The sequence below is a fragment of the Hibiscus syriacus genome, unplaced genomic scaffold, assembly GCF_006381635.1.
Source record: "Hibiscus syriacus cultivar Baekdansim isolate YM2019G1 unplaced genomic scaffold, ASM638163v2 tig00112518_pilon, whole genome shotgun sequence".
Lineage (NCBI taxonomy): Eukaryota > Viridiplantae > Streptophyta > Magnoliopsida > Malvales > Malvaceae > Hibiscus > Hibiscus syriacus.
Genome location: NW_024063354.1, coordinates 100,349 through 112,483, shown reverse-complemented (window position 1 = coordinate 112,483; position 12,135 = coordinate 100,349). Strand labels below are relative to the sequence as shown.

Here is a 12,135-nt window from a genome sequence, read left to right as displayed (position 1 = left end):
ACAATCATTCCATTCCACAGCATATTCGAGTAGAGAATAACAAATGCATCAGCCTGTCAATCCTATATCTATATAACTTCCCTATGGACAACTTGAAACAACCTTAAAACTCAAATGAAATCATCTGTTAGTCTCAAAAACATGGATCCTGCCTGAGAAGAAAAGGAGTGGGGTGGGGGAGGGAACGGGCTCTTCCTCCATATGACATTAGCATTACCATCAAGCAGCTCATGGTCTCCCATGCACGCACCAAATGCACTGCCATTTTCTTCATCATATAATTTGAAATGTGTCACATGGCATATACATAAACAAAGCACCTAATCTTTTGAACCTGCAACAAAGTAAGAATTGATATTTATTAAAATGATATTTGAAGTTCATTTACTAATTGCATCTATCTCACCATATCCATTATCATTTCAGTGCATTGGACCCAAACATAAAGACGTAATGTCTTGTCCATAGGTCATTTATACTCAAGATGCAGTTTTGTAGCAAATCTGAATTTCAAACAAGAATTCAGAACTAGGGTTGAACCATCTTACTTAGGCAAAAGCAGATAAACTTCAATGACAAATGGAAATCACCAGAAAAGTCTAGATTAATATCTGCTGTGCTGTGTGCCTGTGTCACGCTCACAGAATACATAAAGGGAAAAGTTGGCTGCTGACAAACTGTGTGTAACATCCCTCATACCGGGTTAGTGATCAAATTGTGAGATTTTAATTTCAGTGACCAAATTAGATAAATTGAAAGTTCATGAACTGGATTAAAATATTTGGAGAAGGATAATTTAGCATATAAGGAAAAGTTAAGAGGGCAAACTAGTCTTTTATCAAGTAAATGAATTTAATATTATTTGGGGTTATCTTATAACCCACGTGGATGGCATTTGGGAGAAAAATGAGAGTTCTAGACATTTCTCTCATCTTCTTCTTCTTCTCCCCGTGAAGCCAAGCTAAAGGTGAGTTTTCTTGTGAATCAAATTCTTGATGAATTTAAGGTTGCTTATTGATCCTTAGATAATAACTAAGCTTAAGGAAAGCTTAGATTATCTTAAAACCATAAGATGAGGAGAATAGGAAGAATTAAAGAAAGGAAGTAGAAAAGTGAAATCTTGAAGTAGAGTTCATAATAAGAATTGAAAGTGGGATTTGACTTGTCATAAAGCTAACTAAGAAGTATGAGGTGTTAGAATTCAAATTAGAACATGTTGGAATTTGGGTTAGATTCTTAAATTCTACATGGAGAATTAGATTTCTAAGTTTTAGAAGTATTTAATGGATAATAATTAGTTTAAGTAAGAGTATGTAAGTTAGGGATATTAAAAGAGGAGAAATATAAAGTGTCAAGTAGAGTAAGAAGAGATTTTCGTGCTTAAATGACATTTCTGGGCAATGTGCATCGATGCACATTCATTATGCACCGATGCATTAATGATAAATCCCAGAAATTTGTTGAAGGTGCATCGATGCATATGAAGTGCATCGATGCATTAATTTAAATACAAACATCGAATGTCGTCAGTGCATCGATGCATAAGGAGTGCATCGATGCATTTCTAATAAAATGAACATCGAATGCCCTCAGTGCATCGATGCATCAGGAGTGCATCGATGCATGCCTCCATTAAAAGATGAAAATGGCTTTTCTTTTAGCCGAAGAAATGATAGTTTAGAATATACTAATTAGTATACTGATAAGTATCAATGAATTATTATGTAGATTTAGAGCCTAAACGAGTTCCGGAATCATTGACAAGTAAGATCGATAAAAAGGGAAGATAAGAGATTGGAATGGACTAGTGAGGCCAGATGAGTGCATACAAGTTAGTTTATGATGTTTAATGGAAATAAGACTTGCGACGAGTCTATTTCCTATATTATAATGCATTAATTTATGATCATAGGCATATGTTTGATTTGGGTATATGTGATATATATTACAATGTGTTAAATGATTGTGTGAATACATGTATTGTGATAAGTATAGGAATTAATATGAATGGTCTATATGATTGCATGGGAATATGAAATAGGTTATATGATAAGTGGCCATACATGTTAATAGTATAAGTGATCAATTATAAGAATTTATATAATAGATTTATATGACTACATGAGAAAGGTGATGAGTTAAATAAGATTAGACTAGAGAGTAATATGAGAATAATATATTAGTGAAGGGAATTGAGTATAACTGATGATACCAAACCATAAGATAAGTATTTACTTATAGGATAATATGATATTATATGAATATAATATATAACTTTATGAGGAAGAATTGGGTGTTATATGATTTAGGTATGAAAATGATCTATGCGTAAGTATATTACGTGATTATGTGACTATGTGTGAAATAGAGTAAACTAGGTAAGTTTAAGATATGTAAATATATGGCTATGGAACAAAGTATGTAATAATACAATGTCATTTGATTTATGATTTTGGTATGTGCATGGAGACATGAAATGGATATAGGTTATTATATATGTTACATGATTATATGCATGTGTGATATATGCTATGAGACATGCCCAATGTGAAATGAAATAAGCTAAGTGACTATATGAAATATGTGAGATATGAATATAAAATCATATGAGAAGTGAAAAGAATTACATGAAAATAGACTAAGTGATTACATGTATATGTGAAAGAAGCTATGAGCTTATATGAACATGTGATATGATATGGAATACATGATTACACATACATATGGTATGTGACAGAAGAGAAATGACAAGTAATGTGAACTGTTAAATGACAATGCCCATGTTATGTGTCATGAGAGCTAGGGGTATAGTTAGCATGCCAAGAGTCGAGGGTCTATGTGGTCCTTCGGGACATATATGTATTCTTTGGAACATGTGTGAAGTCTGGTGAGACACATACTTGATCCCTAGCATATGTATATGATTCTTAAGGAATGATATGTGGTCCTTCGGGACATATATGTATTCTTTGGAACATGTGTGAAATCTGGTGAGACACATACTTGATCCCTAGCATATGTATATGATTCTTAAGGAATGATATGTGGTCCTTCGGGACATTGTGGTCCTTCGGGACATATATGTATTCTTTGGAACACGTGTGAAGTCTGGTGAGACGCATACTTGATCCCTAGTATATGTATATGATTCTTAAGGAATGATATGTGGTCCTTATGGACATTATTATATGGCACTACGGTGCAATTCTACGTGGCACTACGGTGCAATTCTATGTGGCACTTCGGTGCATTTATATGAGCTGTGGTGACAGCATTAGTGCACAACCTCCATAAACTCATATATCTATAGTTCTCACATATGTACATGGGCTAATCCAGAGATATGAACAAATATATGTTAGTGGTATGATAAATGTTATAGAAATGATATGATGTTGTGTGTGTATAGTGTTTAATTGAAAATGTTAAGCATAAAAGTATGTGATTACATGATAAACTGTTAATGATGAGTTATGTGTATGTATGTATTTACTGTAATTAATCTGATATGATTTTATATGATACGAAGAAAGCATGTAATTTGGTATAACATGATAGAACAGAACATGCATGTATTGATATATGTTATAAAGTGCATTATAAGTTTTTATGCCTCACTAAGTCTTCGACTTAGCGTGTGATTGTTTCACACGTAGGTTTCGAGAAGAGTAAAGAGTAATGCGGAGCAAGACAGGTCAGTTCTCCTTACCAAATGTCAGATCAGAAAATATATGTACTGGTTATAGAGTGTAGTTGGCATGTAGTCTAAAGATATAAATTGTATGAACTCTGATATATTTTGTAAACGTTTTGAATGAGTTAACTGTTATCAAAGTTTATAAATTACTCACTATTTTATACGAATAAATGTTTGAAAAGTCAATGTGACACTTCGGACTCGTATCCGGGTTGGGGGTGTTACACTGTGCTCACTTTGATATAGAGGCAAAAGATGTAGAAACTCTGGAACTCAACAATATTAAAATCATATGTAAAACTAAGCAACTTAATCACACTCAAAACATACAGCAAGAATGCAGCCTTAAATCATAATTCCATAAATCAAATTTTTACTAAATTGCCTTTTGATAAAGGTAGAATTGTGCTATTATTACCTACACTCACGAAAAAAATGGTGGATTGAGTTGAATCCCTTTATTTTAATTGATTGAAAAATTCAATTCAATCAATAGCGGTGTTAAAATTTCTTTGATAGTAATGCTGAAATGACCTTTGACTCATACAAACAAAATGAATCATGTAACCAGACAAATCTCTGTATATTTTCAATATCCTATGTTATTGAACTGGATTCATAACATGGCATCTCAGAACGCATTCCGGAAGTAAGCCCTTTTCTTTCATCTCATTGAGTTATTTGGGGCCTTATGCAAATGTAATAATGCTTCTTCTACTTTTTGCTTCGATAGTAAGATTTTACCATCAATAAATTCTGAATAAAAATAAACTAGCTACTCGCATAAACAATATGAAAATGCAACACTTCATCCAACTCAGGTAAGAATAGGAAAAAGGGATCAGCAATAGACTACTTCAAATACACTCGAAGCTTAATGCTTCATTCAAATAAAGTTCCCTCCCATCCCCAAATCATTATTTTATGCTCAAATCAAGTATGAAAAACCATGACACTCACATCAATGTCCAAAAATGATAGGTCAAAGTCCTTATAATAAAAAGTAAAATCAAATTGTTACTGGCTTTAGTATGTTTCGGTCTTCAGCATGCTTGATTTGGACATAAACTGAGGAGAAGAATGAGCAAGTTAATAAATGTTAAGAATTTCTGCTTCTAATGATCAATTATCAAAATAACTACTTAGTCTTCTAACCTTAGTAGGATTTGATTCACAAATTTATCTAATAAGAAAAATGAATATTTTCCAGCATAAAAACAAATCGTTTCAATTTCAAATGATAAGAGGAGAGAAAATGAGAAAGATGCAAGTTAAGGGTTTATATTTAGTAGATTGAGCATTTGTAGAAATTTTCATTTTCCTTCCTCTCATTTTTCAATGCTATCAAGCAATGAATGGGGAAAAAACTTCTTTCCATTGTTTCATCTTTCCTACCGAGCACACTAATAGGAAAGAAAAATACATTTTCAATTTTTGTACTTCTCTCCATTTTTTTCATCTTTACATTCTTCTTTCCACCTAACCAAGCAAAGTCTTAGCGGTTTGGATTGTGTTACTCATGGTATGTCCGAAATGCAAATGAAAAAACACACAAACAAGAATTTTTCAGTTGAGCGTTTAAGAATTATAAAGTTCAAATTAGTAACTTTGAGCGTTAGGCAGTAGAAGGCAAACAAGAAGGAAATTGACGTTAAAAATTAACACTTTAGCAGAAAGGAACGATAATGGCCAAGGGAGACAGTCTAAAACAGGACGGCATCAAAACAGACAGAGCAGCTTAGCAAACATACCTAACAGAGAAAAAAAGTAACACAGAGAATAGAATACAACAGCAAATGACGGATTCTACAGACATAGACAGGCTGTAAGCTTTGCTTGTCAAATTACCTTTGTTTTTCCTCTCCTTTCTCTTTACTCTTCTTTCAAGGAAACGACGAAAAATAGCACACCTTCAACTTTTATTTCTTCATTCAATCATCAACAAGAAAAGCAGAAAAATAAACTATAATCATTACTGTTTTCTTCCTTTTTCTTGTTTGGATCGGTTCTGGAAGAGCTTCTTCGGAGAAGAAGGAACACAAACAAGTCCAAAACATCCAAGCTGTCTCTCTTTTCTCTTCGAACAAACATCATTTTGTTTTTTCCTTTCTGAGTTTTTCATTTCATGAGTAATTTCAAGCTGTTCAGCATTGTTTTCTCTGTTCTATGATCAGGTAACTTGTTTTCCCCCTCTTTTAAGCTTTTTTTCTTTGCTGTTTTTTCTTCTTTTTTGTTTGTTTGCTCCTTAGTTTGAATTTATTTATTTTATTAATTTTTGGTCATGCATTTTCCCAATCAAAGTTCGGATTTTCACTCTCAAAAAGGAAAGGAAAAAAGTATATTTCTTTTGGGTTTTTGAGAATTTGAAAGTTATAAATATCTCTGTGTTTTCAAGGGCTGAGAATTTGCATTCATTTGATTGTTAATTACAGTTTATTTTTTTGTTTTAAGGGTCAGTTATTGACATCTCGTTATCTCCGTAAGCTTTGGTATTTCCTTTAATAGTACTAAAGTTCCATTTCTATGTTTGAACAGCTTAGTATTTGAGTTATTATTTGTATTTTGTAACTGATGAATTTGGTATTTCCTTTAATAGTGCTAAAGTTCCATTTTTATGGACGACATCTATTGTGTGACACCTGACGGTATTCCATGGTGTATGCTTTTCGCTGACGACATTGTCCTAGTTGTTGAAACAAAAACTGAGCTGAATAGTAGACTGGCTACCTGGAAGACTGCTCTGGAAGAAAAAGGTCTAAGGATCAATATTGAAAAGACATAGTATTTATGTTCAAACTTCAGTGGGAACCAAAACGATGAAGATGTAAAATTATGCATAGAAGGACACGTTCTCCCCTCAAAGGATTGTTTCAAGTACCTAGGGTCTATGATACATAAAGATGGGGGTGTGGATGATGACGTTACACGCCGTATAAAGGCGAGATGGCTAAAGTGGAGGGCTGCAACTGGAGTTTTATGTGACAAGAAGGTGCCTCTAAAACTTAAGGGAGAATTTTATAGAATGACAATAAGACCAGCGCTGCTGTATGGATCATAATGTTAGGCAATCAAGAAGGATCGTGTAAGGAAGATGGAGGCCGCAGAAATAAGAATGCTTTGATGGATATGTGGTAGGACTCTGTGGGACATGACACCAAACTCTGCTATTAGGAAGTCTTTGGGGGTGGTGCTAGTATCCGAAAAATTGAGGGAGGGAAGACTACGGTGGTTTGGGCATGTCCTTAGGCGACAACTGTCGGATACGGTCAGGAGGGTAGAGTCGATTACAGTCGACGATGCCAGAAGGAGAGGACAACCAAGGCGAAAGTGGGAAGACTGCTTGATATCTGATTTGAAGGATTTAGCCCTTATCGATGACATGACCTTTGATAGGAAAGTATGGAGACTTAAGACCAGTGTAGCCGAGTAGTGCGGGCCACATCCATAGGGTGTATCATCTCTGTCTTCTTTTAATGTCTTTGTAGTAATTTACATGTTCTCTACTTTTTATACGTTTTTTGTCATTGGAATTTATGAAGGCTTAGAACTAGGGTAGCGGAGTAGTGTTGCCTTAATTTAGGTTTTAACCCTTTTGACTTAATTCTTTTCTCGTAGCTTGCTATCATTGTCTTCTGTGTATCCTGCTCTTCATGTTTCCTCTTTTTAAATTTAGTCGGGTCTTACGTTTCTGATTATATGCAGATATTTTTACGCAGAGATTTATTTTCAGGGATTACTTCTCATTACAGACGCGCATACGAAGATTGCATATGAAAAGTGTCCAACTATGTATTTATTTATTCATTTATTTATACATGTATTGCATTTTTATCTTAATTTTTAATTTTCTGATTGCCGGAGGTCTTCCACAGAAGCTGCTCTTAACCTGGCGTTGGGGGCAGCCTACTACCCTACCTCCCCTTACCCCATTACATATGGGAATAGGGTTTTGTTGTTGTTGTGCAAAATTAAGTTATGATTCTACAAAACTAAGTTATGATTCATCCAGTGGCAGATCCAGAAAAATGTTCGAGGGTGGGCACATATATGTTAACGGTATAAAAATTTTGAATGAGGTAAGCATAAAAAAAAATTTAGGTTATAAACAATCAATAAATGAGTTACTAATTGAAGAAAATTCATATTTTAGGATGGATATAATGAAACTTCAAGTGGACATATCAATAAAATAGGTGACTAATAAAAAAAAATCGAATTTCAGGGTAGACATTTTATTAATGGGTCACTAATCGAATAAAATTTAGGTTTTAGGGTGGGCATCATTGATAAAATAAATGACTAATCCAATAAAATCCAGATCAACTATAAGTGCATCCGCCACTGGATTCATCAAATAATAATCCACAGCAATTTAATTTGGTCATCCATACCTTTGCGAGGATGGAAAAAGCGAGAGCTAAATCTTTCTACACGTTCCAAAATAGAGCTAGTGTGGGAAGGCACCATGCTCGACAGTCTTGCAGTGGCTTCTCTTTTAAGGTCAGAGAGCTGAGGTGCAAATCTATTCCAGGCAACAGCAGGTGTAATTTTGGAAGAGACGAGATCCCGTGCCCCGATTCTGGTTGTTTGAAAAGCTGGAAATTTGAGAGTGAAAATATATCAAGTTCAAGGCAGTGAGCAATAAGAGAGAGAGAGAGAGAGAGAGAAGAATATACGAACCATTGTACGGAAGTTGAAAGATGTAATTTGCAGGAAGACCAATGCCAACACCGGCAAGGGTAAAACCCACACTGAAACCAATCCCACAGCCAGCTCCGACGTAACCAATGACCTCAGGGCCAAATCCAGGTCCCCATCCGACGCCACACCCAATGCCTACTCCCATACCCCAAAAGGCACCCGACGTCGGATGCACCGGGTTCCATCTTTCGTATCTCCCGAATACTCCTTTTATGATCATCGGGTCCCCGATGAATTTGACAATTAGCAAACGCAGCGAGGAGCCTGGCCTAAGGCTGAGAATGGAATTGGAAGGTCAAAAATGAAAAAGAAAGATGGTAATCAATCAAATAATCAAATCAATCCCAAAATCAGTGTTTTGTAGCTCTGATTTCGTTATCCCTTGGGATTGTGTGGTCTTGGGTTTGCCTTTATTATGTTTTGGGATTTCATTTTCGTTAACAATTCATTGATTTTCATTCCACACCACACATGTAATGTAATGTGAGCTTCCTAGCTAACATTTTCATTTAATTATAAATTGAGCTTTTTAATATTTATTATTATTATTATTAATTATGTTTTATTTAAATTTAATTTTAAATAAAAAATAAATTTGAGGAAAATATTTGGTACACCAATCGTGTAAAAATTATATTATACAATTCTATTTTATTTTCATAGCATGAGTTTGACTGATCTACAAATAAAAATGTGTATTGTGAATACTATCGAAGATTGTCCCTACAGTCTAATCAATAATATAGGTGAGTTTTTTGTAACTCGGTGTTATATTTTCAATAATAACATATTTTTTCCTTGAAGAGTCTGAAATTGACCGTGTACATTCGCTATGTTCTATGATCTCGACTCTCGTTCTGAAGGACCACGTTGTGGTGAATATCTAACACGTTCCGTGATTATGTTTTGAATAAATATTTAAGATTAAGACTGATTTGTTTAAGAAATATGTTTTCCTCAAGTATCGTACGAATTAATAACCGAATCAACTAAAAGTTAAGTCTGTGACACTGAGCAATGAACGCTGTAGCAAAACTACCGACTGCAGATTTCAAGCCTCAATTAAGAGCCTTATTTACCAGTGCTTTATCCAAGTGTCAAATCCATCTGTTTTTAATCTTTGTTAATCGATTTCTGAATTTTTCCCAATCCAAGCACAATATTAGCCGTTTGGACAAACTAAACAACGACAGGATCGACACATATCATCACAAACTATTGATTGTACTGATAACAACTACAAGGGCAACAATCGAGAGATCTGAGTGCCATCTTTATAGCAGTTGAAACCTTGGAAATAGAATCCAAGGTGCTGCCTGCCACCTTGACAGTTGATGACTGGACTGGGGGCCGGCTTAAATTCAATTATGACTTTCCCCTCATTAGAGCTTGAGAAAAGGGATCCCAAACTCTCCCCGAAACTCTTGATCTCTTGATAGAATCTGAATTTAGAACGTATTATAGCCCCCCATCTCCACTGAAAAATCTGGAAACCTGTCCATATAGGAACCTATGAGATAACCTTCCATTCTTACCTCCTTTCCCACCATATTTAGCAGATTCCTGACCTTTACATGCATGCAAAGTTACACATGTTATTTGGACTCGAATGTAAATGCCGGATATGAATATTTCATAAAAGAAATTAAGTGTAACGTCCTAATCTAGTAAGATTCGAAGACCAACAGACTATGGCGTCACACGAACCATAAAAGAGATTTACCAAAGTTTTTCCTTAAAATTCAACAAGATCATTTGCATAAATCCATAAATTGACACACAATTTTTTTTTTTATAAATTCATGTAACTTGTTTACATATTCGGGAGTCCCCGAAATACTTGAAATTAAGATTTACAAAATATTCAAATTTACATTTTAACCTAACATACACAATTTCATTTACATTACATGCCAATAGTACAAAAGACAGGACATACTCAAGAGCTAGTTGCTAGTGCTAGTCAGTAAAAGTATAGGCTCCTGCTCCTAACATGCGCACGGAAACAAATTCCGAACGTTGAGCTCACAAGCTTAGTGTCACACTAATAACGGAACTATACTACATGCATCCTATAATGTTTATACTTAAAACATACTTTAACATACTTAATTCATAATCGCTAGCATACAAGTATACTAACTAAACATACGTACAAAGGTAAGCTTCATGGTACGGTTAAGGGGCTACATCTCGGAGCTCACATACCCCTTTATCTTGTCTAGGGTGGAAATCCGAAATTCTACATTAGATTGTGTCACCCTCTAACTTGCTCCGTCAAGCCTTGGGGCATCTATGCCCAATTAGCAAAGATGTGCCTAATGCAACATCTTAGAGTTGGTCATATCTTAGCATACAAACGAATTTTTATTCTAGAGTGGTTCGGGTGTCCGTCTTGTTTTTCAGACATCAATCAAGGCTAGTTTTATGTCGCCCTAATTTTTCTCGTTTCTAATTGAAATTAGCAATATTTCATTTTAACTTATCGTTTTATTAGAAATTATCCCAATTAAAAGCATACTATAAGTCTACGACTATCCTGAACCATCCGAGACCTATTTGGCCCAAAACAAGAAAGGATTTCGAAACCTCACATGTATCTTTCTAGTATGCCCAGATGGTTTCGAAACCTCCCTTGGGGGTTTAAAAACCTCCAGAAAATTTTTATATTCTAGACTACTGGTTTCGAAACCAACCTGTTGAAAACATTTTGATGTTTCGATATAATAAATTAAGTTAAATGAATTTTAAGATTTTACAAAAGATTTTCTAAGTATATTCGATGTAATTATTCGAATATTAAAATATTACTCCAAGTCTTTCAAAGTTCATTTTAATCCTTACTAAAGTGTAAAATTGTGTTTTATACTTAAACTATTTTTTAAACAAATTTTACAAAGTATTTCGAGCCAAAAATATTTTCTTTTTAAAGGGTTTCAAGAAAAATCAGATTGTCCATGGGGTACAGATTCACCCTACAGGTTTTTGGCTCCGAGAAAACAGAATGTCCAGGGGGTACAGATTCCCCACAGAGGGTATCGATTCCCCCTATCTAACGGTCGAAATCAGATTGTACTTAGGGAATCGATTCCCTATGAGGGGGTACCGATTCTCCCCACATTCCAAGCTGTTTTATTAATGGATTCTCATCTCCAAACGGCTCCAAAACATCCCCAACGGCTATATACGACTTCAAACACATTCCAAGCTATAAATACAAGCTAAGGACACTTAAAGAAGCAAGAGAACAACCATCCAAGCAATCAAACACAAGAGAAGAGTTTTTCATTCTTATTTCATCTTTCTCTTGTAAATATTTTGTTCTTGTAAGCTTAATTCTTGTAAACACCTACCTTAGAGAGGTTTTCTTGTTTACATTTCTTATCCTTTTGTAAAGGGAAAAGGTTCTAGTTTAGCCCAGAAAAACTAGGGAGTTTGTAAGGTTACTCTTTATCCTCAAAAGAAAGAACAAATTAGTGAATTTGTTGGAAAATCCTTGGTGAGGAGCTAAGGTAGTGGACGTATACTTTGGTTGAGAAAGTCGAACCACTATAAATCGCTGTGCAATTCTCTATCTTTCAATTTCCTTACTCCTTAAACATAAAACCCTTCCAACCCCTCTTTACAAACCGTTCCGGTTGTCGATTTGAGCTTCTAAAAATCCCAACAATTGGCATCAGAGCCTAACTCGTTAAGAAGGTTTAACCACCTTGAGATGATCCTAGAAGAAGCTCTAT

At 34.8% G+C, this 12,135-nt stretch overlaps 1 protein-coding gene across 1 annotated transcript; it reads right to left on the bottom strand.

Annotated features, from left to right (window-relative positions):
* Positions 1 to 120: 120 nt before the first annotated feature.
* Positions 121 to 8,715, bottom strand: LOC120181237 (cadmium-induced protein AS8-like). Its single transcript, XM_039186404.1, has 3 exons — positions 8,378 to 8,715; positions 8,089 to 8,292; positions 121 to 334 (listed from the first exon to the last, which is right to left on the bottom strand). Exons 1-3 carry the CDS (start codon positions 8,616 to 8,618, stop codon positions 321 to 323), a joined length of 459 nt encoding a protein of 152 aa, XP_039042335.1. The 5' UTR covers positions 8,619 to 8,715; the 3' UTR covers positions 121 to 320.
* Between the last annotated feature and the right edge of the window lie 3,420 nt (positions 8,716 to 12,135).

Coding starts and splice junctions, on each gene's coding strand:
- LOC120181237 (XM_039186404.1), bottom strand. CDS start 8,618: ATGATCATAAAAGGAGTATTCGGGAGATACGAAAGATGGAACCCGGTG. Junction 8,293..8,377: donor CTTTCAACTTCCGTACAATG/GTTCGTATATTC, acceptor TCAAATTTCCAG/CTTTTCAAACAACCAGAATC.